The sequence below is a fragment of the Rhineura floridana genome, chromosome 3, assembly GCF_030035675.1.
Source record: "Rhineura floridana isolate rRhiFlo1 chromosome 3, rRhiFlo1.hap2, whole genome shotgun sequence".
Classification (NCBI taxonomy): domain Eukaryota; kingdom Metazoa; phylum Chordata; class Lepidosauria; order Squamata; family Rhineuridae; genus Rhineura; species Rhineura floridana.
This window is the reverse complement of record NC_084482.1, coordinates 58,795,435-58,816,441: the sequence shown is the minus strand read 5'-3', so window position 1 is coordinate 58,816,441 and position 21,007 is coordinate 58,795,435. Positions and strand designations below refer to the sequence as shown.

Genomic DNA, 21,007 nt, shown 5'->3' with positions numbered 1-21,007 from the left:
TTTCTCTCCCCGCTCTAGCACAGATCTCAACAGATCCCCCTGCTAGGCAACCACCAGTAACGTCCCAATACTAGTATTCCCAGAGACTCTGAATACTGGTATTGTTATTCTCTTCACCGCTGCCACCATTTGTTACAGTTCCCCTTCAGCCTTGGTCATTACCTTACCCTCCCTTCTGGTCTGTGAAACCCCAGCCAAGGATCAGGCCTTTGGTAAACCAAATTAAGTATTTATTACAGATAACAAAGCCAACAAGATTAACAAGATTTCTTCTTAAGGCACATAAGCATATGGTTTTACTCAATACTAATCCGAACTCCACCTCCCTCCTGGTAAACAACTCTCTAAACCCCACCAAGCAACCCACTCAATTCTCTTCTCCCCCCTAGATTCCACTCTCACTCTTCCTTTTATACATTCAGCCATTTTAAACACTCAGCCAATCACCTCGCATTCTACTGCCCATTCACTCCCCCTCTTTCACTCCACTTACCATGTATCTTCTAAACAACTAACACTTACCATATATACATTAATATAGGAACATCACAGTCCTCCCCCAGGTTTCCATGGGTCTGAAGCATGTGAGTAGTGGGGAGAGGCCCCATGGGTTGTGCCAAATGGTTATCTGAAACTCATGTCAGGTTGTTCCCACATTATCCAAGACCCTGTAAACGTCTATTCCTCAGCAACTTCCCTAACATAAGGGGTGGGGCTATAGTTTGCCTGCAGAAGGTTGCGGGTTCAGTCCCTGGCCTCTCCAGTCAAAAAGATCCCAAGCAGCAGGGGTGGGGAAGGACCACTGCCTGAGGTCTTGGAGAGCCTAGTCTGGTTCTAATCTATTGATTTCAATGTTTTGAAAGAATTGTTGCTATTTTAATTATACATGTTTCTATTTTTTTGTAGCTGTCTTGATACCTGTAAACTGCTTAGAAGCCGCTTTGACAATTAAGTGGTATATTAAAACCATCATCACCATCCTGAGAATAAGGCAGCCTCCTACCTTTAAACTACAAGCAGGAAATTTAACATCCTGCCTTGAGCTTGCAAGTGCAGCCACCTTGTTAATTAAACAACAGGTGAGTGGAATAGAAATAATTGAAATAAATGAACAGCTTCTAAGACGGAACAGTCTATATGAGCAGTAAAGTTCTAAAGTGGTTCTTAACATGGGATGGTAAAGAGCTTTTCAGTAGGAAGCCTGCCTTGGGTGTGGAAATGACCGGTTGCACAGCGGTGGTTAATACTGCCCACCCGTTTAGTTTTTTAAATTGCCCCAACCTGTTTCTTTTCTAAATTACGCAGCTCAGTTTTACATTCATTTACTGGATTTTCTTCCAGGAAGATGCAGCAATTCTACTTATGTGACCAAAAAAGGGGGGGAGGGGGCTGTTCCCTCATTCGTTCCCTCATTCGTTCCCTCATTCGTTCCCTCATTCGTTCCCTCATTCGTTCCCTCATTCGTTCCCTCATTCGTTCCCAGCACAATTCTCTCAGGGTCAGTTTCAGCAGTCAGCACACTGATCCCTTGGCCTTTTCTCTGGTGTTGGACTATGACCTGGGAGACCAGGGTTTGAATCCCCACACAGCCATGAAGCTCACTGGGTGACCTTGGGCCAGGCACTGCCTCTCAGCCTCAGAGGGAGGCAATGGTAAACCACCTCTGAATACCGCTTGCCGTGAAAACCCTATCATAGGGTCACCATAAGCTGGGATTGACTTGAAGGCAGTCCATTTCCATTTTTTCCTTCCCTGCCTCCCTATACCTTCATATTGCCAATAGTCTCTGCCTTCTACGCTAGGAACATAGGAAGCCGCCTCATGCCAAATCAGACTGTTAGTCTATCTAGCTCAGTACTGTCTGCACTAACTGGCAGTGTCTCTCCAGGGTTTCAGGCAGGCATCTCTCCCATCTCTACCTGGAGATCCCGAAGATTGAACCTGGGATCTTCTGCATGCAAAGCAGATGCTCTTCCACTGAGTTATAACAACCTTCCCCCAATATTTCATTATTCTACTAAGCTTGAAAAATTGCAGACAAAGAGTACAGGATTTGGGCAACACTGACACTTCTGTTTTTTTCTTCCCCCAAAGTAATGAGGAAGAGAAACTGCTGCAATTGGGGGGGGGGAAGGGGAGGAAGCAGAAGAAGTTACATATCGTAAGCCAATAATATGCAAATATTAGAGGGGGGAAACGCAGCCCTCTAAAAGGGAAGTAGATTTCTCTGATGGCATTCAGAAGAGCAGGAATAGTAGAAACGGGATCATGTAAGCCTGTGCTGATAGTCAGCATGCTGCAATGGCACTTCACTGTGGGAATGTTCTTTCTCCTCCTCAAAGGTGAGTGGTTTATATTTGGCTGTTTACCCTAAAATGAAATGGGAATTTGGGGCACTAAGAAGGGGAGACTCCTTGCCATTTAGATGCAGCCTAGCCCATAGCATGTGCCTTCAGTTTAAAAATCACAGTGACTATTTTTCTATCAAGATGCAAGGAGTTTGTGTTTACATATTCTGCAACAATGCAAATGAACCATTTTTGCACTGACTTCATACCTTTCATTTACTGCGGGGAATTTTGAGAATTTTGACACATTCTGACAATGTCAGGACAGCATAGGAGATCCATTAGAAAGGAATTGATGCTGCCACTGACAAGAATTTCTGTAGCATAATGTAAGCAAGTCCTCACTTATCACAATGGCATAAGTCCTGATGCAGTAGCAACTGTCACTTGATAACGGCATCTGTGTAACTGCCAGAGGCAGAGAAAGCTTCACTTCAGGACAGACTCTCCTTTCCCCCCACCCCACCCTTATTTCCTAATTGTAGCCACTTCCCCATCTCCTATAAGAGGCGACAGGGTGAAAAAAAATCAACTAGACCAGATCGCAAGCAATTGGGCTCCATTTGATTCCACTCCCAAGGAAACCTCCCTTTAAAAAAAAAAATCTTGATAAGAGAAGCACACACCTTTCAGAGATTAAAAAGAAAGAAAATGTTCAGAAAATGTTGGGGTAGTTAACTTGCTCTTTGTTCTATGGAGCAACAAAAGAATGTAGCTTTTTCTTGCAAATGTATAGTTGATTAGAGCAAACAATCCAATTTATCAGTGAGGATTCTCTACTACTGAGAAGGGACCTTTAAGCATTCTTCAGGCTAAGCATCCCCATATCTTTTCACTTGCAGGTGAAAAGAGCTGCTTGGGGAGAGGACAATTTTGCTTGGAAAACAGACCTGCAGGAAATGGGTTAAGTGTCCCCTTCTTCCTGTTGCTGCTCCAGACAAATTCACACTCTCCTATTGCTGCATTGGGAGGGATATTGCTGTTCAATTGATCTCCCAACTGTACATTGGTCCAGATGTGTTCTGTGTAGCTCAAACATTTTAAAGCTATTCCTCTGTTTGAAAGTTATGTATCAGATTTAACTTTTGTCAGCATACAATCTGAATTCTTACCTAAAGGGATGTTACTTAAAAACCAGCAATGGATCGCCCCTTGGCATTTGCGATAGAGTAATAAAGGATCTGCCGCTGGTGGTGCTCGCCATCTTTATTTCCCTCAGACCCTGCCTTTTGCCTCTCTCCATCTCTTGGCAATGTTGCCTCTGCCCACTGCCTCATCCACACTGTTACTTGTGGTGCTTGTCTCCTTCCCCTTCTCAGCCCTATTCAGTGGTCCTTGCTTACGGCCGTGTTAGCAAGACAGCCACCAAATGTTTGGAACAAATATTGAAATGTGGCTGTAGAGATGGGGGCTGGGTGAGTTGTGGCCCCAGCTTCCTTTCTCTGCTGGTTTCACATCACTTTGCTTTTTCAGAGCCTTTGCTTCTTGTAGGCTTGGTCACCGTTTGGGCCAGGAATGATGAACTTCTGGCCTCCTGATGTTGCTGGACTCCAACTCCCATCTGCCAACCCCCTTTTCTCTCTCCCTCTTCCTCCCACCCAGCAGCTGCCAAGGGAGGGGTAGGCCACTCTTGCCAGAAGTCGGAACTGATCACATGCAAAGGGCATTTGAAATGAGGCTGAGGTCCACATAAACTTGCAAGGTGCCCAACCCTGGTGTAGAGGGAGCATCAGTGACACAAGCTTTTTCACAAGGCATAATCAGATTATGACCGTTAATGATTGCCTTCATGTTTCTCACTGAAAAATTCTGTGGGTCTGGGAAACTTGACATCCCCTACAGTCAAAGAAGTTGGCCTTAGAAAGTATCCATTTTATAGCTCCTTTTTCTCTGGAAACAGTAACAACAAACTTCACATCAGTACCAATTGGCATGGCATGCAAAATACTGTAATTAGATTGTAGTTCTTTTGATGTATTCTTATTAATTTCTTTGTAATGTGAAAGGACAGAACTTTGCCATTCTTTAAACCCTGGATAAAGGTCAAACACAGAAGAAACATGATTTGGTTCTTATATCATATTGGGTTTTAAGTTCTATGTGTGTACACGTTGCTCGGTTCACACAGAATAGCAACATCATTAGGTTCTCTGGCATAATACTTAGTCAATCTTTGGGTCAACAGAAAATGGGGAAAATATCAGAAATGGGATGATCCAATTCACCAGACCAAAGACTCTAATTATTATTTTTTTAAAAATTGAATGTACAATGAACAATTTATAATAAAAAGCACAAACCACATTATTTGAAGAACAAAGAATCTTATGGATTGTTTTTCCAGCAATTGATAAAACATCAACAAATTTTGAATGAAAGTATTGTATGCCTTTCTCCTTCTTAGTACACACAGATAATTTATTCGTTGTGACATTATCACATTTTCATGCAACTTATTTTCCTATTCAATTTGAATATTTTTGATAATTTCTGGTATCTTGCATAGCATAGCTATACTGCAAATATTATATATTATATTGTGCTTGCCAACCTCCTACACCCCCCAGATCTCACCAACCCCCCTGCTTAGACCTTGCCAACCTCCCTATTCCACCACTAACCCCTTAGACCTTCCCCATTGCACCTTATGCTGCCACCACCAAGCAGGATGAAGACTTGGCCCGGCAAGCAGAGTAGAGAAGAAGGGCCCAACCCTGTGTCTGCTTGTGCATGTCAGTGTGTGTATGAGACAGAGAGTGCTGTGTGGCTGCATGTCTGGTGATTATGTGTGCTAAATGTGAATGTGTGGTGAGTGTATATGTGTGTGTGATCTGTATGTGTAGTATGTGTGTACATATGTGCATGTGCACTTACATTGGCCATCCTTACCTCTGGCATGTGGCCTTTGGAAGACTGAGTGACCATCAATGCATCCCCCAAGCTAACAAGGGTTAGCCACCCCTGATCTAAAAGAAGTTTAGCATTCATTTGGTTGTATTCAGCTAAGTCCTACTCAAGAGTAATTAATGAACCTAAGAAATGCCCATTAATTTCAATGGGTCTACTCTGAGTAGGATTAGCATTAATTACCACCTCATCTTTTCAAATTGTATATTAAGAATTGCCCAAAAGTTCTGTTAATTCATATGATCACCATACTCTGCCACATGTGAAAACAGATGCCTTTTCTTCTTTACATTTACAACATATCTCGCTATATGAACCAGTAATTTGATTTAAAGTGACTGGAGCTGTATCATACATGTATGCCATCTATTCATTAATCAGAGACCTCAGTATGAATGACTTAGTCACTCCACCTTCTCTGACCTGATCAGAATCCCCATATTTTGACTGGAGACTTCAGCAGGAGAAGCAGTTTCATGTGTGAAAATAAGGAAAAAATGACTTCTCATGTTCACATATGTTTCATTTTCTGGTTCTACTAAGTGATTATTACCAGCAGGAATTTGTCATGTGAACAGCTGTATAGAAATCTCCAGCTGTGCATCTCTATTGCTAAGGCCTCGGGTTCGGAACCAGCCATGTAGAGGGCATGTGGAATTTGATATTTTTCTGTTATAAAGACAGGATAATAGTTGGAGCTAATGCCTGACTTCAGGTTCATTCTATTTTTTCAGGTTGTGCATCTGTTCTGACAGGTCCTAAAGCACTGAGTGGATTTCTTGGCAGGTCGCTGTCTGTGATGTGTCAGTATGATGCTGGGTATCTGGACTATCATAAATATTGGTGCAAAGGAACCTTTTGGAGTGATTGTCACATAGTTGTTGAGACCAGAGGATCAGAGGCAGAAGTGAAGGCTGGCAGAACTTCTATCAAGGACAATCAGACTCGTTTGGAATTCACAGTGAGCCTGAAGAACCTCACCCAGCAAGACGCTGGGGGTTACTGGTGTGGCATAAGAAAAGCAGGTGTTGATCCCGGGTTCTCTGTAGATATTACTGTTCTCCTAGGTGAGTCTCTTTTCCAAACTCTACAGGAAACTCAGAGCTAAATAGGGCAAAAAGGTAAGAAAACGTCAGGGGCTAAACTTGATCCTATGCACCTTTATGGAGTGAAAAAACAAACCAAGAGAATATATTCCCTGACTAATCAATAGATGCAAAAGAATAAATAACGTCAAAGTACATTATGCATTTGAACATCATGCATTTGAACATGATGTTTTTTGTGACATCATGCATTTGTAACATTTGTAACATAAATATGAAAGGATTTTAAAACTTTATATACAATAAGTCTATTGCCTACAGCCTATAGAGTATACAGTAATAACCAAGTCTTTTGTGATTTCACAACACTGAAAAGCAGATAGTGTGTATATCACATCAGTGTGCTGTAAAAATTAGCTGTGGTGACTGGATGTATCTGTCAAGTGCTGACTGCAACACAGCAATGAAATACAAAGATATCTTTGCCCAAACCCTTCATATCCTGGAGATACAACAGATGTATTTCTGAAAATATGCTAGATGGCACATTACAGCTTTTAGAGTCTTTTTCAGTGGCATATAGCTGGAAAGGGGCATCTCCTTATTAATGAGCTCAGGAGGCAAATTGCTAAAAACATGTTTTAAAAAGAATGCTTTTTCATATATATCATGTTCTAAAAAAACTCAGTAATTCAAATTGTTCTTCAGTAAAGCTTGGGCTCACCATGTGATATAGTATGCTGCTGCAGATTTTCTAAGGCTCTTCTGCAATACAGCAATACCCAAGCTTCGATGGACAATATTCCATCCAGGTTATTACTATACAAAACATTTAAAAAATTGTTAAAAAGCAATAATTACAATTTTTATTTATTTACTTTTTACTCACCAATGACTCTCAGTTCTGTGCTACTCTGAATCCATGCTCAAGGGTAGACATATTTATACCCCTTATGATTGATTCCACACCTGGACTAAAGAATAGGCCCGCAAGATGCTAAGTCACCCCAGTCCAACGCAATACTTAGGCCACATTCACACCACACATTTATTCCACTTTAAACAGTCATGGTTTCCCCCGAAGAATCCTCGGAAGTGTAGTTTGTGAAGGGTGCTGAGAGTTCTTAGGAAATGCTTATTCCCCTCACAGAACTACAATTGCTAGAGTGGTTTAACAGTCAGTCCCTCATCCCAGGGAACTCTGGGAACTGTAGCTCTGTGAGGGGAATAGGGGTCTCCTAATAACTCTGAGCAGCCTTTACAACTGCTGATCAGTTGTGAAATCTCTTTTGAGGCTGAAATTTTATTTTATTTATTTTATTTAAAATATTTCTATCCCTCCCTTCTACCCTATAATAGGGCACTCAGGGCGGCTTACAAAAATAAAATCAGACATGTACATAATAAAATTGTAAGCAGTAAAATCACAAAAACATTAAACTACATAAAATACAATTAAAATACATAAAATAGTATACACACACACACATATGTGGACACAGGTACAAGTGCTCAAAAATACCCCAGTATCCTCCAGCATCAGACTAGCGGAAGTAACAAGGAGGAGCTTCTCCTGCTGGTCAGTATTCCTTCATCTGATTGCTTAGCAACACTGATTAAGCATCCGTAGCAATGGTGCTGTCTTCCAAAAGCCCTAGCCTTAGAGTTGTGTTCATGTTTTGCTTTCTAACTTACTTCAGAAATGTCTAGTTGAATTACATTTGTAAGGAAAGTGATAGGAAAATGCAGTGGACAGTGTGGGATAGCACTTGCTTTGACACTAGGTCACATGCCCTCTCTGCAAACAAATCAGAAAGAATGCTCATCAAATAGCCAATGCCATCTAGGATAGAAATGCACTCACTGTTCTGCTGGTTCCAGTGCATCTCTATCTCTCTCTTCTGAAAACGGGCACATGATGCTAGCCAAACCTCGCCCTTTTTATTGTAAAATCTGGTGGGAGCAGCTGATGGGGAAGGAGAACATCTGTATATTGTAAACAGGCCAAAATGGTCAAAGCTCCTGAAGCATGCTTCACAGCAACAACAAGGACAGCACATGAAAAGACATTAAGGCTGCAATCCTATGGACAGTTACTGAGGAGCAGGCCTTACTGAACTCGGGCACTAAAAGACATTAATAGTGCAATCCTATTCACACTTACCAAGGGCTGCCAACAGGTGGTACACATGTACCAGGCCCAAAACCAGCAGGGGCCCCAGTCCCTTAGCTTTCATTTAAAAACACACAAGTCAATTGGACATTTCTGAAGTAATTTAGAAAGCAAAACATGAATACAACTCTTATGGCAACCCCCAGAGCAGCAGAAGCTTGTTGTTGTTGCTGCTGCTGCTGCTGCTGCTAGCCTGATGCTGGACTATACTGGGGTATTTTTTTAAGCACTTAGGTCCATGTCCACATCATTTCTTTCACTTCTCAAGTGTGCTGCTTTTCCAGAATAAAACATAATAGGCTGGCTTTGGTGTGTTTTACTCAGAAGTAACTCCTTTGAAATAAATGAGGTTTCCTTCCTACCCAGAAAAAAAGTGATGTTGCAGCATTCCCTCAAACCCATTTTCCATATCTCCTACACAGCCATTACTGGTTTATTTGTCATCACTGGGCTTTTATTTATTCATATGCAGTAACCATAAAACAAAAATATAAAATACAAAATGAACCAGCAAATACAACCATAAAATGATCAACACCTTACAGCTGCCGCAGATTAAAATTCCTATAGACTGTATTTTAACAGAAGTATACTTTTTTATCAAATGTTTTGTGTGTGTGAGGTTTGCTGAGAGTTGTGAGACTGCACATTTGTTGCTTGTTGTTGTATATTTGTATCTTGATTTTCCTCCCTGAAGCTCAGGACTGTGTAGATTGCCTTGCTTTCCCCCTTTTATCTTCACAACAGCCCTGTGAGGTAGGCTAGGTTGAGAGTTGGTAGCTCAGACACCAAAGTTATGAAATCAGAATACAGTATAATCAGAGTATTTTTTGCTTGTTGTTATTTACCAGGGTTGGCAAACTTTTTTGTGGTGGTATTTTGCTTTAAATACCAGGACAATGAAATGTTGTAGTTAAAGCAAGGGGGGCACTTTTCTGGATTTCATTATATGATCTGTGAATGACATTATATATTTCTATCTTGCTTTTCCACCCAGGAGCTCAGGTTTGTGTACATTATCCTCCTCTCCCCCCTTTTACCTAGTCAACAGCCCTGTGAAGTAAGCTAGGCTAAGTTAATATATGTACTTATATGTGAATAAACAGTTCTTGCCAACAGATTGCCAGGGGGATGCAGGGGTAGGGATACAGTGACCCAATCAACATACAGTGTACCAGAATCAGGAAATCTTGTTGGCATATTCCTTTTGTCTACTTGTCATACTTGGATCCATATTGATGAGGACAATTGCTAATGCTGTTCTAATCTGACCCTTCCTTTACCTCACTTCTGTATGGAATAATAATACTCAGCTTGCATGTATAACTTTGTGTAAATTGTACTTTGTTGATTCTGACTTCAAACACTGCAAGAGGTAGGCCCTGTGATGGGCAGGGAATGGATTACACAGAGTTTCTCAAGCTTCTGTCCTGATACTCTGAAGCTGCTGCCAGATTGAGGGTCGGCACCAACCCGCCACAGACTCCACCGCCCCTGTGTGGGCCTGGTCGCTTCACCTCATACATCAGTGTATATGCCTGCCATCACCAGGAGATGACATCAGCTGGGAAAGCTGGTGGGGATCGCAGAGTGGGAGCTCCACTCTCCCAGCTTCAGGGGCCCAGGCTAGCGGCAGGGACCCTCAGTCAATCACAGGGCCCTTGTCCAGTGTCTAACCTAGCCACCCTCTGGTGCCAGACCTGGCCAGATTGTAGGTTATTCAACTCTGTATTATCTTGAGGCAGAGATCTGCTTCAGGCAATCTATTGGCTACTGCTTTACTTGGGCAAGCAGCTGTCCATGTATAACAACAGAGAAGGGAGCTTTCACAAGATTGCAGTTTCTGCTCTGTGAACAGAAAGATCACAAGATGCAGTTCAGGAACAAAAAAACTCATGCTAGTCCCTAACCTGAGGCATTACACTGCTCACATAGGTAAACCATTCTTGTAAGCAGACTGATACATCCTCAAACTAGGATCACTTCCAGACTGTGCTATTTTGTGAGTGGGATTCAAACACATACAACAAATGATGTTGTGCAATGAAAATAGATTTGGTGTTTTTGTGCAACAAGCCCTCCCCTCCCCCCCAAACTGGACTTTTTGTGATAAGGATACTGACAGGAAAACGCACTGGACCGTGTGGGATAGCAATCGCTTGGCTCAGCATCATATAACCTCTGTGCAAAAAATATCAGAATGAAGGTTCAGTAAACAGCTGGCATTGTATAAACACAGTGCTCGCTTTGTGCAAACAAATCAGGATGAATGTTCAATAAACAGTGACCTAGCTCTTAAAAGCTGCATGAGGCTTGGTTTCAGTGATGACAGATGCACGAGTCATCAATTGGTGGACTCATGAAACATTCGCACCTGTGCTTTTTAAAATGTGATTTAACAGTATACAGGTATATAGAAGAGTAACCCAAAAGTCCTCAGTTGCCTGTACTTTTTGGTTTCTGTTTTAGAGCCTCCCACTACAACAATAGCAATAACTACTGGATATTTTTCCACAGTTCCAAACTCCTCTACCCTAAGACCAACAAGGTAAGAATGAACACATACATAACAATAACTGTATGTTGAAATGCTAATGTAGGGCAATCTGAGACGTGCAGGTCGTCATTTCCATTTGTGGTTTCCAACTTCCGTGAGCTTTTGCTGTCTGCGACATAATGCTGCTCTGTGCAAGGAGCAAAAGCACCAACTAGTCAGTGTGAAGTGTTTCATGTCACCCTAATTCTAGCATTTCTCCTAAATGCAAATTGGGAATTTGGGCGGGGTACATGTAGAGCCGTGGTGAGGAACCTGTGGCTTTCCAGATGTTGCTGGACTACAATGAAGTCTAGTGTGGTGTATAGGTCAGAGTGTTGGACTAGGGACCATGGAGACCAGGACTGAAATCCTCATTCAGCTGTGAAGCTCACTGGGTGACTTTAGGCCAGTCACAGACTCTTCACCTAACCTAATTCACTGGGTTCTTGTGGGATTAAAGTTGGGAGGGGGAGAACCACGTATGCCACCTTAGCTCCTTGAAGGAAAGGTGGGATATAAATGTAATACATAAATAAATAATCCCCAGTCACTGCCGATGCTGGCCAACAGAAGCCAGAGTCCAACAACATCTGGAGGGCCACCACCACCTGATGTAGAGGGAAGGGGATCTGCAGGTAGAAGGGAAAGGGGGCGGTGGAGGTGCAGCACCCAGACATGCAGCAGCACAAGTAGGGAGCGGCATTTATCATTCCCCCTTTTTACAGGCCAAAGGGATTTCTCTCCTGTGGAGGAACAACCTGAGCTTCCCAGTTCTGTCCAGTAAAGTCCAATTCATTCACATTGCCAAGTTATATGCCAATGAACAAGCTGCAAGCAAAGCACCACTAAGCTGTGTCTCACATACTTTGCCCTTTTTTGTCCCAGAATTCCTCCGTTTGTCACCACAATCCTGCTACCAGTTGTGTTTCTGGTGCTGGTGATCCTTTTGGTAGCAGCTTTACTGCTAATGTGGAGACTAAAGAAGCAAAAAGGTGAGTGGATGTTGGCAGGAAATCCCTACATTTTTTCCCCATGTCTCATCCTTTCTAGCTGTCCTCACCTCTCTATCACCCATGTCTCTCCATAACTATTTCCGGTTTCCTCCATATTCCTAAGTCATTTGACCTTTGTGTGACCCCAGACTCCTGAAATCTGGTTAGGCTTCTCTTGAAAACCTAACGAGATCTACACTGCAATCTTGTACACGTCTGTTCAGAAGTAAGCCCCACTGAATTAAATGGGAATAACCTCCAGGTATGTGCGTACTAGATTGCAGCTTTGGCTCAGTAAGGATCAAGGAGTCTCCCCCAAAAAAATTATGCATCAGAAAATCCATTGAAGAAATTTAGCCACAGTTACTCCTATATGGTTCAATATTAGAATTATTATTTCTAAGATCTTTTAGGGTACAGCAAGACATATAATCTACACCAGGATTAAAGAACAGTCTTGTTGGTGATCCATTATATTGTAGAATGCAATGCCACTCCTGACTCTGCCACTGATTCCTTGTATGGGCTTGATCAATTCACAGCTTTTTAAAAATAGAGGAATCATTACAATCCTCACAAAAGGATAATCTTGAATGGAGTTAAAGATAGCATGCTGTAGGAGTAGCTAACAGACAGCTGTCTCTCACAGAAAGGGGTGATTATTCCTCAGGATGTTCTATATTTCTGGCAAGCTCACTGGTATTGTGCATTGAATGAATATTGCCATAAGCAAATAAAGGAGCTGATGCACTAGTTCAGTTTGGTTCTAAAGAAGGTGATTGTTTGTCTCTTATTATTTATTTATTTATTGTATTTATATACGGCCCCATAGCCAAAGCTCTCTGGGCTGTTTACAATATAGTAAAATACTTTATATACAAGGCATAAAAAAATCATAATAAATGCCATTAAAATATCTGGAGAGTTAGTTATTGTTTTGGAAATTTAATCTTGCATATATGTACAGGCTTGCATTTTGAAGGGTTTAAAAACTGCTCATGCATCTTCAAGTGTTTTGAGGATATACTGATCCATCCAATTGTTTTTGTCATCTCTGAAATACTTGCTTGCCACTTTCTGGTCCACTGCTTGCTCAGCAGTGCTGCTTCAACCAACAGAAACCCACCTAGGGGTAACAGATTCAGAGGTGGCTTCTTTTTGGTTTTTTTACTGTATTTTACTATTATATCAGTTTTCATAGTGGTTCCCAAATCATAACCAGACTTTGTAAGCAAACAAACAAACAAGCCCGCCCTTGTTACATTGGGCAGTCCAAGCATTAACAGCCAGTTTTTAAAACTGGCTGCTGTTTGTTTATTGCGTGGATCATGTTTTTATTCCTGGTGGTGATCATAGTGTCCCAAAAGTCTGACCTGCCTTAGTCTAACTCCAAGTTCTCTAGTCCTTCATCATGTCAAAACAGAGAGGACATGTCTCCCCTCTAATACACAAGCGGAAGGACGCTTGCTGTCTAGTAGGGAAGTTGAACAACTTTGGCAGTAGTTAGCACTTTGACAGCCACATCTCCAAACTTCCCAAATTTATGTTAAGCTTCCTTACTTCAAGTGCCCATCCTCCAACTGGCACGCAAAGCCACCTGGGCACAAAAGACCATAAATATCCAATGTGGTCCCTGTATTTCTTTGTCCCTCGTCCTACAACCAACTCCAGAAACTTCTGAGGGCAGAGGTGCCATAACAGTAAGTTCTTGCTGTGATAGGTTTTCTCATATAGGAGTAGATAGACCAATATTCTGATTTAGTGTTTTGTTTTGCCTTTGATTGCACCTATTCCCTGTTCCTCCCATTTCCCCCTTTTTTGTAATATTCCACTTAAATAAAATGAATTGGATTTCTGAGCTGTACTATTTTCTAGGCACACTGAGGAACTGCTCATCTCCCGCACACACACATGCATGCACACAAAGACATTGCTTAGACCCTCTGAGCTATGCTACTAGTTTAAAGTGCCTGGAAGAGCAGGAGGGATAATGGGCTGAAGTTGCCAGGGAGGAGATGTGGAATTCTGCTGGCAGCCATCCTACTCCAGAGTAGACCATCATAAGGTGGTGGGCGTCCCATGCTCTTTGCCTTAGGTGACAAAGAAGCGGCTGGTGGCAGGAAGAGATAAGCAGAACAAGCCACTCATTGCTAGTGAGCTACCCTACTGGATTGGCATCGGAGTGGGGTGTCACCATTTCCCACCCTTTTTTACTTGGCTGCACACCATACATTTCAAGCACATGGCTTTCCCCAAAGAATCCTGGAAATGGTCATTTGTTAAGGGTGCTGGGAATTGTTGTTCTGTGAGGGGTAAACAACAGTTCCTGGGATTCTCTGGAAGGAATCCATGTGCTTTGAGTGGGCTTTCAATATATGGTGTGTGTACGCAGCCTTGGCTGTAAAACCATTTGGGACTTCTTTAGTGGGCAGTGTATAAATTGCATATACAACTTAACCTAACCAGGTTGTATGGAATTTGAAGTTTGAATCCACTATTATATTGTCATTTGTAGCCCATGCTGGCATTGACTATGATGAAGGGCACGTTCAAAATATTTTAACTAAATAAATACACGTGTTTTGTGGTTGAACATGTGTGCACTACAGACACAGCTACAGTAGGGCCCCACTCATACAGTGTGTTATGTTCCAGACCCCTGCCTAAATGCAAAACCTGCCAAAAAGCTGAACTCATTCAATAGAATGGCGCCCAATGCCCGAAAAACGCCGTAAAAGTGGAACAAGAGCCATATGAGTGGGGCCTTACTCTAATTGAAAGCAGCCATATTAGCGGAACGTGGAAAAGCAGACTGCCGAAAAGCGGGGCTCTACTGTATAGTGATAGGTGACACATTTCTACAAATACAGCCACTCAGTGCATCTATGTTCATTCTTATCTCACCCACTAGCTACTTACTGGGCTTTAAAAATGGAGGAGTTCCGTGGAAGCATAGATAGCAGAAGTGCAGCTTCCTGAAAGATAAACCTGATTTTGAAAGAACATTGGTAGCTGGGGAATGATGGTTATGCTGGGGCAGAGGAAGGAGTTGAAAGAACATAGCTATGTGCCGAACATCTGCCAATCTGGCTCAATCCAGACCGATACAGGAGTTGGGTTGGGAGGAATGAGAAGAATTGCACCCACTTTCCATAGCAGCCACATCTCTTTAAGAGACTTCCTTCCTGCTCTGTGAACTAAACTATGGAGATTCTTGATGGGCTTTTTCCTTTCCAAATGCTTATTTTCCTATTTCCCTGACCTATGCTTTATACACACACATACAGGGATTCCCACCCCCCACCCCGGGACTCCCAAACAGACACACGCACAGGCATTCTCAACCCTTCCCCCTGGACTCTCAGGCACCCACACAGAGGGGCTCCCAGACAGAGAGAGATGCACGCACGTGCACACACACACTGAGGGACCCCCAAATACACACCTGGAGCTACTAAACACACAAGGACACCCAACCTCCCAGGAATTCCCAAACACACACAGAGACTCCCAAACACATACAGCCAGGGGCTATCAAATGCATGCATACAGACTGCCCCCAAGGACGGACTCTCTCTCTCTCTCTCTCTGTCACACACACACACACACGCACTCCCAAACATGTTGGCCCCCAAATGATTCACCAAGCGTCCTCTTCTCCTACCCCCCCAACATGTCACCATGCGAGCCACATGCCCTTGGCATACTGCCTCATAGCCAGCACCTCTCCGCCCCCACCCCCATGGAAGGCTACCGTCATGCTGCGTGATGGCTTACAAAAATATTATATGTTTATAGATGGATGTGCTGCCATTTTGCATTAGTACCTTAACACTCTTTGCTGTCTTTTCAGCTGCCAAAGCAAGTGGGGATATTCCATTGTCTATGGTAAGTGACAAAAGGACTGCTCCCCTCCCCTCTTGAAGAATTCACAGGTATGCCTCCAACAGCAGGCTTGCAAAGCCAAAGGACTGATTCTTACTGCCTTTGACAAAATGCCAAGAGTGGCTACCAAAGAAAAATCACTTTTAAAAGCCACTTGCGCCAACTCACAAAATATTTCTCATCCACACAAGCAATCCAGTCTTCCCTATGTACACAATCACATGAGCAAACATAGCCACTGATGTAGTCAGCAGCAAGCAACAGCCACAGACCAGGGGTACGAAAGGGAAAGGATGGGCCATAGGTGGTGGGGCTGACCGTGTGGTCAGGACTCCTAGATCCACCGGTAAGTTACAGAGACATAATTTCACATCTTTGCATCTCAGTTTCTAGTTATCTGGACACATTCCTAAGTACTTAGAAGTCAATGGATAAATGGAGTTGTGAGTTTGGTAAAGGTGATTAAAAATAAAATAACCTTGGAAAGAAAATCAATGGAAGGCTGTTGGATGCCAGGAATGTGCCTGACGGAGTGAACTATATAAGAACTGCGTAATACAGCAGTGTCCTGAGTAAGGTGCCCTGACTGCTCTCCCTTCTTGCTTTGGGGGACACATGCAATGGCCCATTTTTATTTCCATCCCGTACCTTGAATCCTGAGTTACCCACACTATGCTTCTGATTGGCTGCATGCACCTTCCACCTTAATTGTCATGACAAAAACAGCAACTGTTCTCATATACAATAGCTACAGAGCTTTAGCCTGAGACAGACATATAATTTTATCCTGCTCTTGTGTGTATCCTGTTCTTCAAGAAAAATAAATACAGTCCAGGATGGGTGTACAATCAATTTTTTTTAAAAAAAAAACTGATTAAAATTAATGAGAAATATATATATATAAAATAGCTTAACCCAAAGGAAGATGTGCAAAGGAAGTTAAGGATGCAAACCTAAAGGCAGACAATGGTGGTTGATCCACCTAATCCAATGCCCTGTCTAGTTCTTGCCAGTAGGGCAGAAGTAAGAGCTTGTGTGTGTATACTTAAACTCTCTCTCTCTTTGTATATGTGTGTGTATGTATTTAAATAGTTTCTCTCCCATAGGAAATAATGGGAGGGAAATAAGTTATGCCAGTTCCTGGACTCGCAGTTTTCTTTCTGGTTTGGGAGGTATATCGAGGGACAGAAAAAGGTATGGATCCTTTGGATCCATTCCTTCCCTTGATCTACCTCCAATCCAGTCCCAGAACATTCCCTTACAGCCTCTATTGACATCATTGCTCCATATTGCTATAGGGGGCCATTTATGATGGTCAGTCTGTGTTCTGGTTCCATTTCAGGTACCAGATGGTGGTACTATACTCAGGCAGTTCTGCCTGGTATGAATTAGGATTCCAGATAATAGCTTCCTCTTTCTGTCATGTGCAGATATCCTGGTCCTCAATTCTTGAGGAAACATATCCTGAGATAATGCTACAGATATATAGGATACTGGGGTCTGTTCAAATACACCAAACTGGACACTAGATTGTTATGGTTTAATTACAGGCTCCTAATCAGACAGAAGGCAATATTTCCAGTACAACTGTGAAGCCAAAGCAGAGATCGCACAACAAGACTGCTCCACCCAGTCCTCCAGCCACAAACAACACAGAAGTGGAATACGCATCCATGATTGAAGCTCCAACTTTCACTCAGTCACAGGTTCTCTTCACTAGTAGGATTTGCCAGTGCTTTCTATACTCTGCCTTTCATCTCCATGCTCATTAAGAGCAATGCCTAAAAGCGTTATGCTTATTGAGCACATTGCAAAGAAGGTAGTTTTGGAAAGTTGACCTTCTTGCTTTATGTAACGGATTTACTGGGTTGGGGAAACACTTCTCACAAAGAGGTCTGGGGAAATGTATGCACCATAAATTACAGCTCAGTCCCCCCACCCCCCAGTAGTGATGGGCTTCTCAAAGAGATGCCTCTGTTAGGAGTGCAAAGTGGGTCTTAGTTCATTTTGGTCCACATGATGTTTAGCAGTGCCAGGAGTGCACACATAATGGGAAAGGTACGGTCTCCCTTTAGTCCAGTGCAAAAGTAGGTAAAATACTACGCATGTGCTCTAAAATGTGTCTGCCAATGGTTTTGGACTTGTGGTGTCATGAAGGCACATTCATGTTGCATCTTCAAGCCACAATATGGTGCTGAGGGTTTTTTTCAAGATGTAGCAAGCTCCTACAACAATGGGCCAGAGCTCATTTTGATGGCAGTTCATTGCACTTTATAACAGTAGAAAATCCCCACCATCCCTTTGGGTCTTCTCTCCTTCTGAGGCATCAGTCTGGCCATAGCTAGAACTGGGATACCAAATGGAATGAACTTCCATGGGAATAACACTACACATTGTCTTATCCTCATGGCAGAAAGATCCTACAGTGTGACTCTGCACCACAGCGGTCATATCTAGATCCTTCAAGCCACTACCATCAAATTCTGCCAAGGTCCAAATCTTGCAATAAGTTATACAAACTAAGGGCATGTGCACTTTGGTTACATATTTCTCAATTCTCACATGCTTATCCTGCCTGTCTGCTGGGGACCTCAGGACCAGCTCTCCTCTGTCCAGGTTTAACATACCACCCACTAGACCAGGAGTGGGGAGCCTCTTTTAGCTTGAGGGGCACATTCCCTTCTGGGCAACCTTCCAGAGGCTGGATACCAGTGGTGGGCAGGACGAGAGACAATGGTGGGCAGAACAATAATTGTGAATTTTACCTTTGTACAGTAGGCTAGCTTGTATACTCTCTCCTGCATCCCGTCAAGCAGGAGGCATTGTCACAGTTCATGGACATATTCCAGCCAGGCAAAAACTATCAAGGAGGGTGCAGAGCAGGGCTAGTGGGGGTGGGTGGCCTGGGGATGGTCTCAAGGGCCAGATGGAGGGCCACATTTGGCCCCTGGGCCCGAAGTTCCCTATCCCTGCACAAAACCATGCTATCCCCCGCTCCCCGGCTCTCAGTAATGCCTTTTCCTGCTGTCGTTTTTTTCTTACTGACCACTGACGAGCGCTGTGTTCTCCCTTTCTAGGTTCCTACAACTACAGAAGACATTTCTTACGCTTCCTTAAATTTTACTGCCCTACATGAGGAAGCTACTTATGCCAATGTGCAGTAGGCATCCAGTCAAAAATCCTGACGACAATAGAGCACTGTGAATCGAAAAGGAAACATAGTTGGAACCTTCTCAATGGGACACTTTCCTTTTGCCCCTCCTCCTCTAAGGGGCCATTGTAACACCTCATCACTCATAGAGGTGTACCCTCCACCTGATGCCAGCTCCAGGCAGTGGGTCTGCGATGATGAGATGTAGCTTATTTTCTATACCATTTGTAGGAACCCAAAGAGAAAGCTATGGTCAAGAAGCTATCTTAAACTAAACCTGGCTTTCTGCTTATGTAAACAGCTGTCTAATCAGCTGTGTGGTGTTTTTACGGGTCTCTGCTAGGGAGGGGTGGCCAGTTTATTTCCAGTCCATGCCCACCTTGCACATATTCATTCATAAATCCACTTCATACTGTTTCCACATTTATCTGCAATTTAAAAAGTTGGCAGAAAATCATATTTAAATATTTAATTACAAGATACATATTGTAGCTCAACGTACACATTTCTAAACTTAACTAAAAATCCAGTCACATTCCAGTCTGCATATTAGTCTGGATGGGGCAGATCAGCTCAGGTCATGCTGGAATTCACAGGGATCAAATTGTCTCAAGCACTCCTAACTCCATGCACTGTTTCTTTATATCAGGAATATTACGTTGTGCAATAACGTACTCCTGCTGTTATGTGCTTCCCCAAGTCCTTGCCTTTGTCCTCCTGTGAACCCATTGTTTTTGTAAGGTACCTTTTAGATTAAGAGTCAATGAAGTATGAAAGCTGTTTGTAATCTTTGTGCATTTGTGTGGGATTGTTACTGCAGGCCTTATCAGAAATTTAGAATTGCTGTTTGGGAAATTAAGAAACAGGATGCCAGTGGCTTCTGATGGTGAGAACCAATCAAGAACTGCAGCTTGAAAAAAAGAAAGAAAAAAGAAAGAGGAAGAACTCAGCCTGGAGGCTTTCCCCTCCTCATAACACTTTTCACTGTTTCGTGCTCAGTGGCTGGGGGGACTGACCTGTTCTGCTGAAAAAGTGGAAGCATCCAGGCACTATTGCTCAAGAGGCTGTTTGGAAATATTCACTGTATGGGCTTGAATTTCCTTTTGTAATTGGGAACAGAATTCTGTTAAGTTGTTCCTTACTTGAAGAGGACACTAGATCTTATGAATGGCCCCAGAAGTCCTCATTAAAGCATGTGGAACTGAACCAGCTGAGTACTGCAGTTCTTAAAGGGCCAAGACTCCTGCTCAGGCAATTCTATGACACTCTTTCTAGCAAACTCTTTGCTTGTGCATATCATTTGCGCTTATTAACTTTTAAAAACACCCTAAGGTTCAAATCCAGTGATAACATATTCTTATCTTGCTTACTAAAAGCATTTATCTGTTATTGCCATTTAACATATGAGGCACTGATAGTGCCGTCCTCTTTGTGTTCACTAGTGCTTACTCCCTAGTACAGGGGTAGCCAATGTGCTGGCCTCCAGATATTGTTGGACTACAATTCCCATCATCCTGATCATTGCCGCCTGAGGCTGATGGGAGTTGGAATCCAATAACATCTGGAGGGCACCATATTAGCTATCCCTGACCTAGTAAGTGTGTTAGGATTCCAGTCTGATTCTGGCAGACAATGACCAGCTCAAAGCTGCTACCCCTTGACAAGCTGGGCTTTGGACCTTCAGGACTTGGTCCATTTGAGCACACAGCCTGCACTGCAATACTCAGCTCACTCTCACAGTTTCCTAATCACAGAGAAAATCAAGATTACAGCTTCAACCCTGCCTTATACCTGTAAGTTTCACTGACCTCCATGTGGCTTACTTCTGAGTATTTATTTATTTAATATATATCCCATCCTTCCTACCAGTAGGAGCCTAGGGCGGCAAACAAAAACACTAAAAACACTCTAAAACATCATAAAACAGACTTTAAAATATATTAAAACAAAACATCTTTAGAAACATCTC

The 21,007-nt window shown here is 42.7% G+C and overlaps 2 protein-coding genes across 10 annotated transcripts in view; one reads left to right on the top strand and one right to left on the bottom strand.

Annotated features, from left to right (window-relative positions):
- The window catches only part of RAB37 (RAB37, member RAS oncogene family), a 91,458-nt gene that overhangs the window by 56,101 nt on the left and 14,350 nt on the right, over nt 1-21,007 (bottom strand). The window contains exons 1-2 of one of the 7 annotated variants that reach the window (XM_061616074.1): nt 20,055-20,225; nt 7,026-7,120 (exon numbers count right to left, since the gene is read on the bottom strand). The exons of 4 other annotated variants lie outside the window; for them this stretch is intronic. In XM_061616074.1, coding sequence (XP_061472058.1) covers nt 7,026-7,028 — 3 coding nt within the window. In that variant the 5' untranslated portion in view covers nt 7,029-7,120; nt 20,055-20,225. Of the gene's footprint in view, nt 1-918; nt 978-7,025; nt 7,121-20,054; nt 20,226-21,007 lie in introns of those variants that run through there. 2 more of the 7 variants (XM_061616076.1, XM_061616077.1) reach the window with 2 other exon arrangements.
- CD300LF (CD300 molecule like family member f) lies at nt 2,241-20,236 on the top strand. Of its 3 annotated transcripts, XM_061616068.1 has the most exons (8): nt 2,280-2,342; nt 3,191-3,251; nt 5,990-6,322; nt 10,944-11,022; nt 11,896-12,002; nt 15,856-15,890; nt 17,438-17,593; nt 18,965-20,236. In XM_061616068.1, exons 2-8 carry the CDS (start codon nt 3,248-3,250, stop codon nt 19,049-19,051), a joined length of 801 nt encoding a protein of 266 aa, XP_061472052.1. In that variant the 5' UTR covers nt 2,280-2,342; nt 3,191-3,247; the 3' UTR covers nt 19,052-20,236. The 3 variants fall into 3 exon arrangements, with proteins under 3 accessions (XP_061472053.1, XP_061472051.1, XP_061472052.1); XM_061616069.1 differs by lacking the exon at nt 3,191-3,251 and having other exon boundaries at nt 2,241-2,342; nt 10,992-11,022; XM_061616067.1 differs by lacking the exon at nt 3,191-3,251 and having other exon boundaries at nt 2,241-2,342.